Source organism: Pagrus pagrus (genome assembly GCF_965226575.1).
Source record: "Pagrus pagrus genome assembly, chromosome: 10".
Lineage (NCBI taxonomy): Eukaryota > Metazoa > Chordata > Actinopteri > Spariformes > Sparidae > Pagrus > Pagrus pagrus.
This window is the reverse complement of record NC_140194.1, coordinates 21,458,650-21,478,908: the sequence shown is the minus strand read 5'-3', so window position 1 is coordinate 21,478,908 and position 20,259 is coordinate 21,458,650. Positions and strand designations below refer to the sequence as shown.

Genomic DNA, 20,259 nt, shown 5'->3' with positions numbered 1-20,259 from the left:
TTTCATGTTTGTGTCTCAAATACAGAATCAAAGTTCAGATCATCGTTCAGAATCACTTTAGATCAAAGCACCTGGTGGCTGCAGGTGAAACTCTTCTACCTGTGGAGTGAGATGTTAGTTTGCTAATAAAAACACACATCAGAAGATCAGAAAAGAAACCTGCCAGGTGCCCGTCAGCTCCACGTGATGTTCAGCTGCAGCGTTAAACTGCAGCGCCGCACGTTTGTGCCGTTAAACAGCGCGTGAATCAAAATGGCGGGAAGAAGCTGGATTGCAGCAATACACAAAAAGTCCTTTATTGTATTTTTTTGTCTTCTCACTTTTTTTAATGATGGCAACTGATCACCTCTTTTTGTACAACAAAAGAACAGCTTTAAATGATTGAAAACCCAAAAAATGCAAACATATCAAATAAAGTCAAAACCAATTCTGGATTCCGTTGTTTTGCCTTTTTGTCCTGTGCCTCCTCCCGTCCTCGTCTGTTCTCAGTTTGGTTTGAACTCTTGGCACAAAGGTGTGTCAGTCCAGTCCAACGCAGAGTTCTGGGTTTCAGTTCAGCTGATTCTGTCTGGATGGAGGTCGGCTCCTGGTCCTGGGTCTGATTCTGTGTCCGGTCCGGGTCGGTCGAGGTCAGATGCGGGTGAGTTGGTGCCAGAGGCTGGACGGCAGGATGCTCTCCACCTTCTCCATGATGAAGTTCAGAGGAGCAAACAGCGTGCTGAGGAACTACAGGGGAGGAAAGAACAACAGTCACACAAACGGTAATGAGCCAAACATCAGCATGAGCACGAACATAACAGCAGCTCATTTCTGCTGCTAAGGGTCTAAATCAAAATAAAAGACTGAGAAGGGCACAAATGTGAGGTCATGTTTTTCATGGTAATGTTTAGTCTTGTTCACCTACTTCCTTCCTCGCTCTGTAACTCTCTTCAGGAAGTTAAAGTCACTGGTTACCAAATGAAACACAGTTACCTTGAATAAAGTGTCAGATTCCTCTGGTTTGAATGTTTCTGGAAACATTTAGGATAACGCGACTGCACAACTCACGAAAACATTAAAAAGGTCGAGCTGTTTTAGACATTTTAATGTTACGAGTGAATAATACAGTTGAATTAGCCGATTTCAACGTCCCTCAAAAGTTACATTACAAAATAACAAGATTAGTTAAAGGTGCATTATGTAGTTTTGGGGAAGAAATTATAATCAGAAGAGAAAAATCTTCATTAACAGACTAAATAAACAAACTTTCTTTGTTTTCATGACTGAATACTCAAACTGACCTTAAACGACAACACAATTGATGCCAATGATTTAATTCTGTATATAATCGTCCCAACTTCTTTAGATTCATGGTCGTAGACGTGAGGTTTTAATAATGGAACAATAAAATTAAGCATACTGCACTGTTTTCCAATTGTTTCCATTAAATCTACATTTCCACTTCATGCCTGAGTGCTGCAGCCCTGTCTACAAGCTGCCATTCTCGCCCTCAGGTGTGTTTTGGCAACAACCAGTGAAGAGTAGGTGAAGCGGAGGGGGGGTTGGGGAGTAATAGGGGCTCCACCAGAGCAACAGCAGGTCATAGAGGTTCTCACTCTGTAAGATGGCAGATAAAAGCCATGACAGAGAGAGAAGAGTCTGTCTGTGCAGCCCTGCTCTCCACCTGCATGTAGTCGAGGCCGGCCTCACACATCGTATCACGCATCTCTGTTCCAGCTTCAAAGAGCACTTCAAAGTAAAGGAGTGTGTACCATGTGAGGTGTGTGGGCGACAAGGAGACAGTGCTGTAATCCAGGAAGATCCTGAACTGTGTCAACACTGTATGAAGTGGATCATCGGCCGCGACAAGAACACGCAATGATCCACATTTTCCCTCAGTCAGCGGGGTGGAATATCTTCACAGACTATCCAACCTGAGTTTTTCTGTCTGATCAATTTAATTAGTAGATGAGTTAGTTGGTAGCCTCAGCAACACATTCATTAAAGGTGCAGTATGTAGTTTTGAAATCTTAATTTTTTTAATGCCTAAATAAACAACTGACGTTAAAGGACTACACAATGTCATACAGTACTGTTCTGCTTTGTTTATATTTGGCAGACCCTGCCACCTTTCTACCTTCAAACAGTGTTCTGGGACCTTATTTTCCTCTGAAAACAGCTTGTTTATTCAGTTGTGGTAACAATAAACATTTCTGAGTTTGTATAATTACCCCATTTATACTGTAAATATTAAAATTCAGAGTTTGAATTTCTTCTCCAAAACTTCATAATGCCCCTTTAACTATGAAAACGGTCTAAAATAAACATTAAAAGTCTCTTTACATGGTGGTTTCAGATTAATTAATACATTTGTAAGTGATCCCTGAACTTCATACATAGAGAATGAATAAAGGTGAACTTAGAGTGTTTGTCTGTGTCTGTGTGTTTGTCTGTGTGTGTGTGTGTCTGTGTGTGTGTGTCTGTGTGTGTGTGTGGGGCGCTCCAGCTCTCAGCAGGTAGATGGTATCTGCTGATAGTGTCACATCAGGGGGGAGAGATGAGCTCAGCCACATTCCAGGTGAGCAGCTCAGCCTGCAGGTAGGAGCGGGGCAGGCAGCGCCCCCTGCTGGCTGCTATGACTACAGGAGGGGAGGATTAAGGTGGCTCTGGGTTTAGTACGGAGGCTGGAAGAGGACATTTAACCTCAGAAGGTTCTGTCTGATCATCTGTCTTTGTTTTGGTTCATTTTGTTTGATGTGTTTAGTGTTTTTTTGTTTATATTTTTCATCTTTGTGTGTTTTTTAAAAGTACTATATAAACAAAGGTTCATTTATTTAGTTACTGCCGAAATCAACGATCAAACAGCTTCTAAACATTAAAAAATGTCCCTCTTTGGTATGGCTTTAAAAGGGTGTGGAGACGCATGTGACTGACCCGATCAAAGCAATTAAAGTGCACTATGGAAAACGATCAAATGACTTTCAAATATTCCCGCTCAACAACCTCAAACACATCAACTGCACTTATCTAGTGGTTGATGTAAGGCTCATGTATGCTCAACATTAGATTAGCATATGGATAAGGACGGAGCCTTCTGTCCGTACTTAAGCGTTCATTTTGTCCATATTTTTGCACGTTTTCTGCGAGCTTACGGATACAGACCAATGGAGCAGTACCCCTGGTAGCCATAGGGGGCAGCGTTGCAGTGTAGCCAATAGTTCAAGACTATTGAGACACGACTACTGGAAAGGAAGATGTTGTTTTAAAAATGGCGGAACTTTTTCAGGAGAGGTTATGCGAGAAGTTTTAAACATCTGTATGAATATGTTTCATCGCCCAAGCACAGAGGCAGTTTCTACAGAACAGCTGGAAGGAGATTGGATGGTAGTGAAGGAAAAGTGGAGGTCTGTGCAAGAATGATTTGACTCTAAGCGGCGTCCTCTAGCGGTTGTATTGCTAAACATCCATGTCAACGTGAAGCGCATGGAAGTATGTGGGCAGTGACGGTTATATCATTTGAAACGGACTTGTCTGTTTTCATACATAAAGGGAGCATTAATTAACCTTTAGCCAACAATCTTCAAACAAGTGAAACAGCAAATTAAACAAAATTAGGATTATTTAAGAAAAAAGTAAAAGTATGATTATTCAGTGGAACAAGCTGATGAATTTGTGGTCGTAGAGCTCTGACACGTTTATTCTGGATGTGGTGGTGGTAGAAGAAAAGGTCACAGAATCATTCAAATCAAATTAGTTTGACCACTGTGGAGCAGGTTTGGAGCGATCTGCTTGTTAGGTTATGATACTGTGTGCAAAACAGACATTGTGACCAGAGGGTGGCACACAAAGTAAGGTCTGAGGGTCACTGGAAATATTCAACCCTGCGGATTTTATGGAAATCAAGCCATTAACTTTTAAGATCCCTCGTCATCAAACAAACTGTTGAGTAAGAGAAAAGTTTGTGCCGGAGAAAAGGTCAGATTTCTTGCCATGATCGATTTTTGCTGCATCAAACAGGTGTGGCTGCATGTGCGTGTGCAGTGTGTACTCACAGCTTTAGCAAACACTCCCATGAGCTCGGGGAACTGGTGTGTGAGCAGAGCCAGCATGGCGGTGAAGGAGCAGAGACCGGCTGTGAAGAGGATGAAGAAGGGCAGCTCCTTCTTAGGGTAGACTGACACCTCGTGAAACACTGCTTCCACGTGGGACAGACAAACACACACACACACACACACACACACACACACACACACACACACACACACACACACACACACACACACACACACACACACACACAAACATAATGTTACTTTAGAGCAAAATTTTTACGACATTCATCACGAAATAGACTTTGTTTTTTTGACTGCAGCTTAGTTCATTATCTAAGGATTTTTTTACAGAGTGGGAATTTTTGTTTTCTAAAAATGTGTGAAACAGTATTTATTTATTTATTTTTTTCTCCTTATTGCTACTTTCAAAGCATAAGTTGGGATGTTTCTATAAAAGTCAAGAATTGTTTTCCTTTTTTCCACAAAAAGAAAAAATTTCCATGATAAAAAATAAAACATTTCTGTGTGTGGAACAGAGTAAGAAACCTTTTCTTTTCATCAGGAAAGTAAGGCATTTTGGCGTTGCAACAGGCGGAGTGCTCATAAAAAAGATGCTGGACACTGCCCCTTTGGGAACAAATGAAAAAAACGCTATGTGGACACAGGCCCTTAGGCAGTCAAAAAAGCCCAAATCCCCACAATTGATGCTTTGGGATGGCGGTCGACCGGACCAACAATCCCGAAGCATCAGTAGTTGACAACTCGGGAATGAGATTAAATATCAACTATGTTAAAAAAAGGAGCTCTAATGTTTAACTGCACGTGTTGAATATAGATGCCTGAAGCATCTGTCAGCTGTCTCAGGGTAAAATATATCAAACTCTTCGTCTGTTGTGCTTAAAGGAAGATTCTGAAGGCAGCAGCGTGGTCGTGTGCCAACAGCAGACATGTCTGCTCAGGTTACTGCTGACATACAGCTCTATACAGTCCAAACACATGTGGACCACACTGCTCCTGTATCAGAGGACAACTGCACATGACAGGAGCAGCTATCCTTGTATAGAGTTGGGCTGTTGAGTGTCTGTGAAAAAAATATGAATATTCATTTATAGATTGAAGGTTTTGGTGAAAAACAGCAATGTGATGTTATACATAAATCCACCCAGCGACACATACAACCACAGCACAGTGGGCTGCCGCCGGTGGCTGGAAGCCAACTTAATCAAGTGAAGGTTTGAGTGTGAAGACAGACGAGCTGCTGAGCAGACAGCAGGACGACACACACTCACACCAGAGCTCAGTGCTCTGTTGAGGAATTTGTCTCATCATGATAATTATTAATGTCAAATTTAACCACTCAGTTTCTGTGCCAGCCATCATTAAGATTGGCATAATTATTCTTAATGAAAAGACCACATTTACATCATCCTCATCAATATGGACAAATTATCACACTTTGATGCTGCTGCAACTACTAGAAATATTATAATTACTAGTTTGAACAACACGCACAGGGTTTAATTATTAAGACTAAAATCTTAACAGTTATTCCCATGAAATGAGCTGAATTTAGCTTTGTTTTCGAACACAAACTTAGCTGAATTCTTCTCTTTTTCTCCGACCAACAGAAATTACTTGAGACTAAAAGCATTAAAGAAAATCTGTCAGTTTCAGTTTTTTGTGAAAGTCTTCAAATATATACATATTATGGTTTCGTACTAAAGTTTTTCTTTGCGTTGTTACAAAACAAAACAAAACTACACCCACTGATCTTAAATGAATAGCAGCAGTATTTTAGAGCATCTTTAGTTACTTTCTTAACTGATAAACTGAGATAATATTTATTGCCCTGGACTGTAAAAACTGTGTGTGTGTATGTGTGTGTCAGGGCGGCTCTTACTGGGTAGCAGCTCTCTGTCGGCCGTCTCTGTGCAGATGGGGTAGGGATAGAAGAGGTGACCCTTCTCCAGAGGATATGGGATCATTCTGAACGCTGCAAACACAAAGTCCAGGTTTCAACAGACAGCTGATTACAGTCAGTTCATATTATTTCTGTTTGGAATGAAACCTATGAGATGTAAGTGCAGCGTTGTGTGTGTACTCACTGCCCTCCCAGGTGCAGTGCAGCAGGTTGAGCGCCCCCTCTACCCTTTTCCAGTGCTGCAGGTGGAAGAAGGCGTAGGCGATAGCCTCGCTGTCGCCTCTCTTCAGGATGTGTTCTGGAGGAAGAATCAGACTCTTCATCTCCAGCAGATACTGAGGAGGAGAAGAGAGGGAACAAAGACGGACGATGAGCAGGATTAAGTGATGGCGTTCCAGCTGAATGTGACATTAATAATAAATAAAGTATAGCTGAGTGTGGAAACTCTAAAATATTGATTTCATTATTCCTCTTGAAAATCCACTCTGACTCTACCAGAAACAAAAACAGATCTGTGTCGACAGGAAAAATTCATGTTTCATGTTTACAGTTCAACACTTTCACTGGCTGGTAGCTGTGTTACATGGTTAGCATGGGATCACAGCAGGTGTGTAGTATTACAGGTACGGAGTCTCACTTTGGGGACGTGAGGGTTGAACTCCACCGCTCTGTGGATGGCTTCTACTGCGTTCATCTCTGCTGTGCTCAGCCCTCGCCTGGAGGCTGCCTCTGGAGAGAATCTACACACACACACATACACATGTCAGCATTATGACTTGGGATTGCACATCACTATATGATCAAAGTGTTTTTGAAATGAAAATGACTCCCACGATGCTGAATAAAGACGTTGAAATCCAGGCCGCTCTCATGTCACTAACTAGCTGCTCTGTGTAAGAACATCACATAAATCCCTCACATGTAGAAGAAAAAGATCAAGCGAGGGAACACTTGAGCGCACTTAGATTAACATGCATGTGAGGGAAAGAGCAGGAGAAGACTCCAGTACATCACCAACAGTGTGATGTTTTTGTTTGCTTTAGGGTGTATTTTTTGTGTAAGATAATAGAGTGCTGCAGGGATGAGTAGTTAGCACCGTCCTGTGACCCTCAACTAAAAGCTAGTTGAATTTTTCAATTGGATTTTGGATTATTGTAGAAAATAACCTCCATGGCAAACCCAAGTTTATGACACTAACATGTTTTGTTCAGCAGGATAATCCTCACAGATGAACACCACTTTCATGATTTCTGAAGTGTAAATTAAACTGCCATAAGTAAAAAGCTAACGTTAGGCTATAAACGATGTACTTCGTGGTTAGATGACCTCAACGTTACTATCGCTACATTTCCTACTACACTACAATATACACATTTGTATCAAATATGATCAATCTACAAGTTAGAAATGTTAGAGCGAGAATAGTCGGCCTGTAAAGATGGACTAGTGAGTAGATGAGTCTCTCTGTCTCATTTAGAGTTTTGGCACCCGCCTTTCTAAAGACACATACACGCTTTTTAATTAACAAACATGGAATATTAAGTGATGAAATTTTATGTCGTAGAACGAAACCTTAAAATCTCTAAAGCTTGTGGTAACCAAAGACCTTATTTCAGCTATTTACCCAAAATTCTAGACGAGTTAACCAGAAGAAAAATGTTAACTTATCATCAGGTTTAAAACGTATTCCTGCGGCACTCTGTGGATTTAATGAACAGAAAAGGGATTTATAGAAGGGCTTTAAAACCAAGTCAAGGAGATTGATGCAGTGCATTAAATATATTTTCTTTGTAGTGTTTTCAGTTGAGTATATGTCAGAAAGGATTAGCAAATAAACACATTCTGTTTTATTTATGTTTTACACAGTGTCCCAGCTTTACTGGAATCAGGGTTGCACGTATAGTAAATTGGCATATAGGAATAAAAAACTGTCTCTCTCTTTGTTTTTATCTGTGCACCATCAGTATGACTGTATATGTTTTACAGTAATAACCCTGTACCTCTGGCGAGACAGAAACACTCACGTCTCACAATACTGATCAACCCTGAAGGCAGCTCTGTACCAAAGAGCACAATCACTGCTAACCCACGGTTACTACACCACGGTTCAGTCCTATTCTCTGGCTCACACTATCCAGGTCCCGGGGCTGTTTTTTAGCTCTATTTTAACCTCTTAAATAGCAGAGCAGGTATGTGGAGCCCCCGGCCCGTATGAGCTTTGTAACCGAAGAAAAGAGATACTCACTTGTCCGATACCGCCCTCGCTTTGAGCAAAGCTGCTGTGTAGCATATTGTTGCAGATTTGGGTAAGCTAATATCTGTGGAGGAGACACAAAGCAGAGAGAGGGGAGGGGGTGTTTAGTGAACATAGAAAAAGTTTGGGATTACAGGTGATAGTTGGAAGGGGGTGGGGGGCTGAGTTTAATAACCCTGCAGCTGCCTGGAGAGGTTTGTGAGTGAAGATGATGAGTTTGGGTTTCAAAGCTTTGGGGTTGTTTTGTTATCAAGTCTTATTTTGTACTTGTCTAACAGTTAGGTGTGAATTGGCTTTTTTCACTGATGTTACCTGTAAACTTGACACAGATCTAAGATAAATGAATAAAAAGATCAAGTTACTGTTTGTGTACAATGACACCTGCTGTATACAATACATCTCGAAGGATCTATGGTGTATATCCACATGTAGGTTGGTTTTATGGCAATCTGTGCTAAAAATCATTTTGAATAACAGCATTTGGTATACAGGTACAAGTCCGCATGCAACAAAGCAGTGCAGCATGTATTGGTTAATATTAGCTTAAGTCAACAGCTATAACCATTCAAAAAGACAGGTGTCATGTCAGTCTTAAGCACACCCAATAAGTAATTGCAAAGTACCACTCTGTAATCATACAAGTACTGTCCCTGCAATCATTGGCAGTGAGAGGAGGCTCTGGTAGAAACAGCTTTGGATGTGGTTGTGTATGATGATATCAATATTTAAACTGTGTGTGTGTGTGTGTGTGTGTGTGTGTGTCTCACCGTCATATTTGGCCAAAACGGCCTGGACGTCGGCGTAGTTCTGGAGCTCTAGTAGCGACTCCAGCAGGTTCTCGTGGATGTTGAACATACTGAGGAGAGGGAACTCCTTCATTAACTGGAAAACACACAACTGTTGTTACATGTAATACCGGACAGGGGGCGACACATGCACACATGTCAGCAGACAAGAGCTTTGGGGTTAATCACTATGCAGTTAAGACTTTCAACCTTGAAATCTAATTGAATGTTGAAAATGAAAACTTTCATGTTGCTTTGTGAGTTTTTTCTGACCCTGATGATTAAACTGAAGCCTTTGAAACTTCAGAAATCAAAGAACAACTTCCTTTCAGTCCTCTGTGTGTATGTCTTTGTGTGTGCATGTGTGTGTGGGTGTGTGTGTCTACTGGCAGGCTGTGTACTTACATCTCTCATCATTTTAACTGCTTCTCGTGTTCGGCCAAGCTTTCTGGAGCACATGGCCAGTCTTCTCTTTATGTACACCAATACGTTGGTGTCTCTTCCTGGTGGAGAAATGCAAACATATAATGTAACACAAACGTTTCAGTTTTACCTGTAACCCTTAATATCTCTAATTGCTATGTATTTCTAAATTGATCCTGAGTGGATTATACTCACTGTGCTGGGCTTCATATTGTGTACCGTGATGTTGGAGCTGTTGGCTGCGGCGATAGCAGCCCTCTCCAGCTTTTAGCGCCTGTTTAAACAAACGTTCAGCCTCCATGATGGTTGTAGCTTCTTCCTCTGCCAGCAGAATATATGCTGTTGCACAACTACAGGAGGAGATGAGAGGAGAGTAGTAGGATCTGTTAGTAAGGAAATTACAAACTAACGTATCGTCGTATGGACTCATTCATTATTTTTACCAACTTAATATACAGTGTGCCTTGTTTGTCTAAACAGTGTGGTGTCTCGGTGCTATAAACAGCTTTTACGCCTCATGTTTTTAAAAGCAGGATCTGACAGATCACTGATCAAAGAAGTCATCTGAGTCAATCTGCTGTCAAGGCCTGATAAGAGCTGAGAGCGACATGCAACGCAGCCACAGTTCCTCTTCACTGCCTTTACAGTCACACACGCTCCTAAAAATAACCATACACTGCCATGAAAACATGTTGTCTTCCCCTATGAATGACGCAGATACCCAGAGGACCACTCTGTGATGCGATTCATCATCACTCCCACCAGCATAAATTGGTTTCTAATTTTTCAATTCGTACCGCACTGAAATCTACTACTGACCCAAAAGAAACAGTGTTTATTATTGTTATATTATTCCAGCTTCCAGCGTTTCTTTCCTCCTTTATGACAGTAAACTGAATATCTTTGGATTGTTGACAAAACAATACATTTGAGAACGTCATCTCGGGCTTTGGAGAAACAATGATCGACTTTTTCCACTATTTTCTGACATTTTATAGACTAAACAACTGACTGATTAATTGCAAAACATAATCAAAAATGATTGTTAGTTGCAGCTCTATTTGGGATTTAGGAATAAAATCAAGGCTGTGACTTAATTTTGCTTGAATTTTATAGTTTTAAATAAAGATTTGAAAACAGGTCGTAGAAAGTGCAAATGCAATCATGTGAGATCTTCCCAAATAAGAGATAAGAAGAGTAAAATATAATTTGTAACTAACTTTCCAGTCAGTTTTTGCTTCTTACTGGTAAAATACTGGATACTTTTGCCTCTCCAGACCATGAAAAATCCCTTGAATCAAAGAATCTTAGAAGAAGAGCCTTCTTTGATTAAACTGCTCACATCAAAATTAAGGTCAAAGACCGTGAAGAGCAGTCAGGGGAAGACATTACTCAATTTTAAAGGGTCGCAAACAAAACAAAAAACAGAAAGGAAATTATAAGCCATTTCACTGTGTCTTTAATATTAGATCAGATTGCCAATGAGTGATGTACCTTCCCTCCATGTTTTGTCAAAATCCCAGCAAATGTGTACCAGTGAGGCACCAGTTTGACCAATTATCATGACGGCTTGTGTGACCTAAAGACGACCTGGTTTGGGACAATCAGCAGAGAAAATCTGGCTGAGTAAAAATGGGTTAAGTTGGCAAAAAACCTGCCGTTGTGGTGCCCTTGAACAAGTTCCAATTTAAACACATTTCTCCCTTTGCTGGTCAGTGATAAATGAATATACTGAACTTCATGAATATAAAGCAGGTCACAGGTGAAAAATGAGGACAAAAATCAATCTGTGTTTTCTGGATGAATAAAAGTTTATAACAGGAAAATTAAATATTTATGGAGCATTTTCAATCATTGTGACAAGAACATTATTTCTGAATTTCCAATTTTACATGTCATATACTCCAAGGACTGCCTGATTGTTTTACTGCATATCAACATGATTAATAATCACCGTTATTAGCACAGAAGATTTGACAGACGCATTTATATTTCCGTACTTTAATTCACACTGCTTATCTCGAAGCAGACAGTTGTAAAACAGTCATATCGCATCCCATTTACGTCTGGTTTTAAAATTAATTCTGTATATATATGCACTATCCTGATAAAAACAATCTATTTTTGTGTTCTCCTGCGTAATTTGAGGTGGCTGCAAATCAGCCCCGGACTTCCTTAAAAAAAAAAATCAATGTCCCCTCTTGTAAATTTGGCAAATATAATAGGTTAGTAATCCCTTTCTTTGTATAAAAAATATTGTAAAAAGGTTTTTTTTCTTTTTCTTTTATCATTTTTGGGCTTCTTGTTGCCTTTATCTGAAAGGAAATGGGGGAGAAAGAGACGGAATAACACGCAGTTAAGCGCCGCAGGTTGGTTGCATCTGGGCTGCTACTAAGGACTTTATGTGCATGGGGCACACGTTCAATGAGGTGAGCTACAGGGGTGCCACTCACACCTATTTCCTACTGTATATCATTCATTTCCCACCTCTTTTGCTTTCATTCTTTATGCAGTTCTGTTGAATAATGCATTATTTGGTGCCTCCCTGGCACGGAATAGATGTATAATCCGTAACTAGAGGTGTGTCTCTTTCTGCGTTTTTGCTTGTTGCTCTCTAAATTTGGACAACCTATATTTTAGGTGAGCTATACACAAATATCTGCATCAATGCATGTTGTGTACAAATGCCAACATGTTGTACTGACTGCATTTACACCCAGGTAAGATCCCAAACACAATCTGATTCAGACTACCTCCAGATTTGGTCAGACACGTCAGATAATGACGCATTTATACCTTGCATTAAAGTATGTAAATGCCAGTATTTTAAAATGGTATTACTGTTGGTGCCGCTGTTGCAAAGACAGCTGGATCATTTCTGTTTTCCTCAGAGCACCAACTCCCAAAACACAGAAAAAAAAAATGAGTTTAATCATTCATTTAGGTTATAATGGATACATGAATGCCGACGGATATGGTGCCAAGCTGCCAGCCTGACATCACCAGTCAGCCTTCATTTTCTCGGGAGATTTGGTGCCCAGTGGCAGACAAATGAGCTCAGTGAAAGCAGGTATACAGGGAACCGATGTAAGCGCAGATGGTGTCATTAGACTGAGTAATCAACATTTACTTCATAATGAAAACATTAAAGCAGAAAACGTGTAGACTGCAACTTTAACATTTAGTTTAGTATTTCCTTATCAGGGTAGCATGTCCTCATACAGATCAAACTTTAATACCAGGTGTGAATGGGATCAAAGAGAGGAAGATAGAGAGGAAGTGGACTCACTCTTCGAGCTCCAGAGCTTCATGTGCTGCAGAGATGCGAGCCTGTGGATTCCTCTCTCTCCATGCCTTCTGCATAACTGCCACCAAACAAACACAAACAAACAAACAAATGTAAGAACTCCGAGGAGTCACATTACCACCTGTGCACATACATCAAGATGCATGTACTGTATATGCATGAGCGTGCGTTTGCTTACTTGCGTCTGCAGGCCGGAGGTGGTCTGAGTCGCAGGTAAAGAAGGTTTGATGATCTTGTGCTGACAGGTTCATATCGTAGTATGTCAGCGGCTCACGACCTGTTACCCACGTATACCTGAACACCAGCATAGAGACACATTCGTAATTAGAAACTGACTAAGTGTTCAAACACAGGATGATGTAAAGAATCCAAGTATCACAATGAAAGGCAAAAGTTAAAGAGAAAAGAGGGAATGAGATACTAGTAAGATGCGGGATGTTGTTCAGATAACTGTAAATGAGTCATGAGCTGCACTGACTTCATGGGAATTGTACTTGACTCAGATTGGCTAAAGTTAGGAGCCAGAGCTCAGCATGCAGGTTGATAGGTAGAGAAAACGACAGGACAATTAGAACACGAGAAATGCAGAAGTGGAGGATGACTCAATGTAAGAAACAGCAGGCATACACATCAAAGAGAGAATAAAGGAGGAGTGACGGAGAATAGAAATTGATGAGAGGAAATCAAAGTGGAGACAAGAAAAAGAAATCTCAGAGAGGAATTAAAGACTGGAGGGTCAGAGGAAAGAAATAAATGAAACATGAGGGGGAAAAAGGAGAAAGAAGAGAGAAAATAAATGAACTAACTGGGGGGGAAATGCCAAACAGATGACAGAATGTGAGGTGAAAGAAAGTGAAGAGAGAAAAAGAAATAGTCCAATAAATACAAATAAGAAAAAGGGCAGAAGAGTGAACTTGACACTGATGAGGAAAACAAACAAAAGAGAAGACATGCAGATCAGAGAGAGGAAGAAAAGGAAGACAGTGGAGGCTCCTGTGTTCCTGAAGCCCTAGACTGACGCAGGTAGCTGCCGTCACTCACCGATTATATTCGGCTCCACGAAATAAATTCAGCGGATTTCTCCATACTTTACATTCTGCAGGAGGGAGACAGAAAGAGAACAACACTGATGATGAGTGTCAAGGGTAAAGTCGACACTGAGCCTCCTCTGCACACTTCAAAGGGCTCGACTGTGCATTCTGCCATCCACCCTGCAGCTCCATGACTGGCACATCGACCTGTCTGAGAGCACATTTGACAGGGAAAAGGCCTTCAAACTCCCCAGTGGCCAAACATGCTTCTGCAGAAACTCCCAGAAAACAGTCGAGAGCCTTTGTTTTGGCTAAGAGCACTGAACAGATGAATGTAGGATTTTACAATATGGAGTTATGAAATGTTGATTCCAAAAATACTTTTGGACCCGTGCTAAGTTTCATAACAGACAGGAAAATTCTGGCAATTACACAAATCAAATCAGTTCATTCATCATGAGACGCAAAACTCATGGTTACCAGCTTTGATTTGGGGGATATTTCTAACAGAAAACTTGTGTTATTACTTGAGTTTTTACAACCTGAACCAGGAAGGAGGATGCAATCCAGACGCACTGTGGATGCAAGATTTTTGGAGCTTGACTCATACTAGGTGCTACAGGTCAGAATATCAATTTCTTTTTTTAATCTGTTAATTTTCGTTTTCATAATTTTTGTATCACTTTGTTAAATGTTTAATCTATAAAATGACACAAAATAATTTAAAGAGTCCATGTAGAGCTGAAGGCGACATCTCTGTATTGCTTGTTTTGGTTGACCAACAGTCCGAAATCCCATAAATATTAATTTTACATGATATAAAAACAGTAGCTGACACACACCTATTGAATTCATGCTGTACTACATTTTTTTTATTTCAAGTGCAGACCCAGACTTTTCAATCAAGTGACTTCTGTTGTAACAAAGACAAATAATATGTTACACCCTGCAACTCTGATTTCAATGGAGGGATTTACACAGAGTAGATTATTAGCCAGAAAACTGAGGATTAGCACAGTCCAAATAATTAGACTGCCTTTCTTCTCTCAATCATGCCTTGTTGATTTAATAGCTGACATAATCCTACTTAAGTCAAAGTTGTTTGACTGAAAACAAAATCAGGCTGCATCATGCCTCCACGAAGGCTTCAACAACAGGATCCTTCTGAACCAACTTGTGGATATGATACTGATCAGTTGAGGTTAGACATGAGCAGGCGGAGTCATTTAATGTGTGCTAAATTATGGATGCATATGTAGAATAAATGTTTTCTTTTATCATCCACATTGGAACCAAAAGAATTATTCAGAACTAAGACATTTCCTCATTTGAAATGAATGAATTTCCATGGGGAAGCGAATACACATTCAAAGGATTAACCATGATCAAAGCCTCACTGATGGAGAACAGAAGCCAAGAAGCCACTAAGCGGAGCTCACAGAGCGACTGTGGAGGATGTTGCTGAAGATACTTGAATTTCTTTGACTGTAGTTCAACAAGTGCACCGTCAGGGCTGGAGGTTTGAGTCACTGTGTAACTCACCATGCCAGGTATGGCACTGAGTGTGTAGAAAATCTCTTCTTAAAACAGAAAGACAGAACGTGTATCCTGTTTTGCTATTTTTCTGTTCTTGATTGTACTTGTCTTTTATCTCTTGTTTTGGTGATGAAAATGGCATCAAATACCAAAACATAGTAGTTATCACACAGTTAGGGCTGCCACTAAATATAATCAATTAGTCTGTTGACTATTTTCCTGATTAAAGGTGCAACATGTAAGAATATAATTGAAATGAATTCAAATGATCAACAAATTGTGAAGATATAACCATGTATTGTGTTATAGAGATATCCACTTAAGTTAGCACGCTAAGCAGCTAACCCCAGGCCTAAAAAAAATCTTGCTTCCAGCGGTCTTAACATCCTGTGCTTCCTGTGTGGTGTGAGCGGCGAAACTCACCTAGTAGCCTGGCTAGCTGCATTGCTAACTGAGCCAACAAGCTAACAGTAGCTACAGTCATGGAGTTCAGTCAATATGCTCAGCAGCAGTTAGCAGTTATTCTAGAGATATGCTGCCCCTATGTGTTGGTAGTTTGAATTCCACAGGTGGCCAATTCTTGCACCTTTAATTGATTAGTCTATAAATGTCACAAATTGTGAAAAATGTTTATCACAATTTCACAGAGCCTAAAATGATGTCTTTTATCCAACTAACTGGCAGAAACCCAAAGACTCCTTATTCATAAATGAGTCTTCATAAATGGCAAAGAAAAGCAGCAAATCCTCACATTTGAGAAACTGGAAGCAGCAAATATTTGACACGTTTGCTTGAAAAACTTGACCAAAACAATTAATCGATTATAGAATTAGTTACCAATTAATTTTAATCCGATCAACCCGGTAAATTTGTAAATCAGTAAATCATTTAAAAAAGTTATGCAATTAAGTTATTGTACAGGCTGCATATAACCATGTATCAATACTGCATATGCAGGAATATATACACCTACTATGCAGCAAAAAGGCTGCAAGCATAAAAGCATAAAGCAGCCAGGAGATGGAAGTGTCATCAAGAGACAAATCCTGTAGCAAGTGAAAGATGTGTTTTCTGATTCACAGCTGGAAGTTACACATTAACATAAAACTCATCTTGATGCAGCATCTCAAATAAACCTATGATCTCAGATAAAAAGTCTCTAATTAAGTGTCAATGTACCAACTCCACGAAGTGTCACAGGATGACATTATCAATGCAGTGATGTCTCTGTGTTGCATTTCAGTTTTAATAGTCCTAGTTTACTGCAGTCCTAAAAGTATTTTGTTAGCAGATCTGTAAAAAGTGTGGAAGCCTCTCCCAAAACTCCACATTAAAATCAATGCTTTCCTTGCATTCAGCAGACCAGTGGGATTTTTTTCATCAGTACAGCAGAAAAATTGCTTTGACATTTTACAACATCTTGCCTGCTTAATTCTCCTTTTTGAGGTTATCATAGCAGAACCAAACTGAAGGGCTCTGTATTACTGCAACAGTGGCCTGCAAAGAAATGAGATCTAGAGTGGAAAAGCTGAAGTGAGCAGGGACTCAGAGTCAGCCCTTTGCAGCAGTTAAATAAATAGATGGTGGTGGTGATGATGATGACCATCACAAGACACATGATGAACATTAACATTTAAGGGATCAATTTTTCTGTTCATGTTGTTCTTGTGTTTGTGTTGCTCTCATTTTTGTTGACTGATTTGAGAGAACTATAAAAGTTATAACCTAGTGCAAACCTCCATCAGCATTTTCTTGATCTTATAGAGACAAACTTTACAATCAATTGGCCCCTAACCTCCTGTACACTGACGCTATTTTTACATGTTTTTACTAATATTTACTCTTGTGAGAGTGATTGGAAATCTTGACCATGATGTCTAACAACAAAACAGAGCTGTGGTTCTGATCTGCTGCCAGGATGCTGCTTTCAAAATCAGGGGCTGCCTTGTATTTTGCACTGATGCGTCACAGAGCACTATAAGGTGCTCTTTTGTCTATGCTGGATATTCCATCCATCGACTCTTACCGGACACACTTTGTCGATTGGAATCGGCCTCCCCATTACTGGTGTTGGAGTTGCTGGGGGAGCTGCTGTCCACACCGCCCAGCAGGGGGCGCAGGTGGCTCACAGACACCTGCTCTATGAAGGAGGTCCCATATTTCCTGAAATACCACCACTCAAATATCTAAAAGAGAGAGACAGAGACAGAAAAATATTTTTTAAGTTAATATGACACTTATTCCATGAAGGCCACAGAAAGGGTTGTTTGAGTTAAGCTAATAACTTTAAAAAAATCATATTTAATGTTTCTCTTGACTGATACTGGTTTTTCGGGGCCAATGACGATACCAATATTAGGGAGTAAAAAAAGTGAATATGGATATTTCAGCTGAAATTCTTTAAAATACAAAATATAAACTGTACGCACATTTTTTGCAATTACCCTTCAAATGTGGTTAACAAACACACACACATGGTTTAACAGTAGACGTTATAATCCAAAACAATAAACCTTACAGGGAAACTTAATAATCATAAATCACCAAAAGCAGTTTTCTGCATTATGTTTTGAAAAGAAAAAAAAGGTTTTCAAGTCACGTTTTCATATCATAACAACATATATGCTGATACCAATCAATCTGTGATGGGCCAAGACCAATATTTGGGTCAGCTCTAATCTTAAACCAGCATTTTATCTCAGTCTTTGCAAAAGTAGTGCAAGTCCAGTAAACACTGTGGTAGTAGACCTAAAAGTTCCAGCCACTGTCAATGTTTACCAGCTAACAGGATGTTCATATAAAGACAATTACTGGCCAGCACATAACTGAGAAAAATACTTTGTCAGCTAAAGAACTTAGTTGTGCTTCACTATTCCCCATCTGCTTTCCATTTTAATCAGAATGTGGACTAAGCTATTCCGGTGATTAACACTGTCTGCATCAGTGGGTCTCAGCCTTGTGCCACAAAGGCCCAGGAGTGTGCTTCTCCTGAATTTTTCCAATTACCACCCTCAGCTACAGAAGAGGAACGAATCAGTAAAACCTGCAGTTTAGTTGGATCATGATGACACATGTCTGAGATGAGGAGAGATGGTCGTCCATTAATCTGCATGTTAAAGTGTCTCTGAGTGGGACTCTGGACCCCAGGCAGCTCCTGATGAGCAGGGCAGCACCTTGCATGGCAGCTGCACTGTCATCAGTACTGCTTTAGTGTGCTGTATACAGTAAGTGCATGCCATTTACCTTCATCCCTTACCCCTGTACTTGCTTTGTGCATCACTCTCCTTTATGCATTTGACAAACCAAGTTGTACACACTACTTTCAAACACAACATCTGCCCTGTCACCCTTCAACTATATGTGATGTTGAAATCTGTGGAGCTTCACAAACACATAAAAAGATACTCTCCATATCTTTACAATTACCATCAAATTGCTTTTTAGCAAGCCACAACCAGCTGCTCTGGTGGATCAGTTCAGTGGCAAACAGCACAAGACTGTGACTATAAATATTAGAGGGAGAGTTCCCCTAAAAAGAGAAAGATTCAGTAATTATCTACTCACCCTGAGGCTGACAGATAATAACGTCTTTTCAAATCAATTTGAGATCATAGGGCTTGCAGAGGCTTGAATTATACCTGATGAGCTGTGTGGACCATTTTATTTTCTTTGGTTCAGAGTGTTCCAGATATAATTTATTGATGAGAAGAGGGTTCACTCATAGAGGAAACTGGAACTGAACTAAACTGATAACATTGCCAAAGACCCTCGATTCATTTACTTGAGAAGAGGGTTTACTCTGGACTGGTTTGAGACACCAAACTTTGAAACAAAATTAATTTCTATCTTTTGTTGTTTATTGTTAAATCACTGAAGGGTGGTGTTTTTGAGTTGAACTCTGGAGTCTTTATTTTATAGCACCAGAATAAAGTCAACTGTTATTGCGAAATACCCCCCTCTTTTTAAGTCCAACGATAGCGTAGCTGTTTGTGCTGACCAAATCATGGATTTGGAGAATTGTGACACCCTTAGTAGATAATGACTCTGTGAAATGAATTTTCATTTCTGGGTGAAATGTTACTTTGAACAAGAATGTGTCTCAAAACATATATTAAAAAAGACAAAATAAGGGTTTGAAAATATTCTAATATCAGAGCCACTTATGGTGAGAGTTTTAATGACTGAGAATGAGAGCTACAGCATTTTACTAAGTGTAGAGACAACCATCTGACAAAGCTCTTACACTCGGCCTTGGCTTGAGGGAGGAAGTGATATCAAATTCTGATGGAGATTAACTTGAACCCTTCAGAGGAAACCTACCAAATCAGTACGTAAACATCTATTCCAATTACAGAGAAAAGACCAGTATCGCTTCAATGAAACCAGTTGGCTTCTACATTTCTTAATCATCTCAGAGCATGTGCAACAGCTTTTCTAAGCAGCCTCACATATTGGCCGATAGTCCGCAGGGGAAGAGAGAGAAAGTGAGTTAATTAAGAGAGGAGCTATTTTAAAATACAGACCAAACACTGTTGCACAGTTGGCTGTCTCTGTGAAGAACTTGAAAGAGAGATAAAATACCTGCATAAGTAGGAATAGCCTCGCCAACAGTTCTATTATATTGCTTCTTTGTTGATTCTATTTATTTTTGATAACTGACGTAAGCCGGCAAGAAACTCTTTGCCAAGCTGTAGATTGAGGGATATTTGCAACAAAAACCACATCTCAGAAATGCGGGATACCACTTTAACGTAACACTTTTACCCCATTTTGGCTTCTCTAGAGCAGCTGAGGGATAAGTGCCTTGCTCAGGGACAGCTAAGTACACAGTAGGGGTGCAACTAATGATTATTTCTTTGTCGATTTACCTGTCGAATATTTCCCAATTAATAAATAAGTTGTTTGGTCCATAAAATGCCAGAAAAAGGTAAAAAAAAAATGTTTCCCTAATCCCAAGATGATGATGATGTC

General features: G+C 40.0%; 1 protein-coding gene across 8 annotated transcripts in view; it reads right to left on the bottom strand.

The window, feature by feature from the left end:
• Window positions 1-280: 280 nt before the first annotated feature.
• LOC311264210 (suppressor of tumorigenicity 7 protein homolog) overlaps window positions 281-20,259 on the bottom strand; it is a 60,689-nt gene continuing 40,710 nt past the window's right edge. For 6 of the 8 annotated variants that reach the window (XM_084364897.1, XM_084364898.1, XM_084364896.1 and 3 more), the window contains 13 exons: window positions 17,315-17,474; window positions 13,763-13,817; window positions 12,900-13,015; window positions 12,704-12,779; window positions 9,610-9,764; window positions 9,397-9,494; window positions 8,974-9,103; window positions 8,198-8,270; window positions 6,590-6,692; window positions 6,137-6,287; window positions 5,932-6,024; window positions 4,032-4,174; window positions 281-726 (listed from right to left, as the gene is read on the bottom strand). In XM_084364897.1, the coding sequence (XP_084221023.1) occupies window positions 631-726; window positions 4,032-4,174; window positions 5,932-6,024; window positions 6,137-6,287; window positions 6,590-6,692; window positions 8,198-8,270; window positions 8,974-9,103; window positions 9,397-9,494; window positions 9,610-9,764; window positions 12,704-12,779; window positions 12,900-13,015; window positions 13,763-13,817; window positions 17,315-17,474 (1,449 nt within the window). In that variant the 3' untranslated portion in view covers window positions 281-630. The remainder of the gene's footprint in view (window positions 727-4,031; window positions 4,175-5,931; window positions 6,025-6,136; window positions 6,288-6,589; window positions 6,693-8,197; window positions 8,271-8,973; window positions 9,104-9,396; window positions 9,495-9,609; window positions 9,765-12,703; window positions 12,780-12,899; window positions 13,016-13,762; window positions 13,818-17,314; window positions 17,475-20,259) is intronic. The other 2 variants (XM_084364899.1, XM_084364901.1) reach the window with 2 other exon arrangements.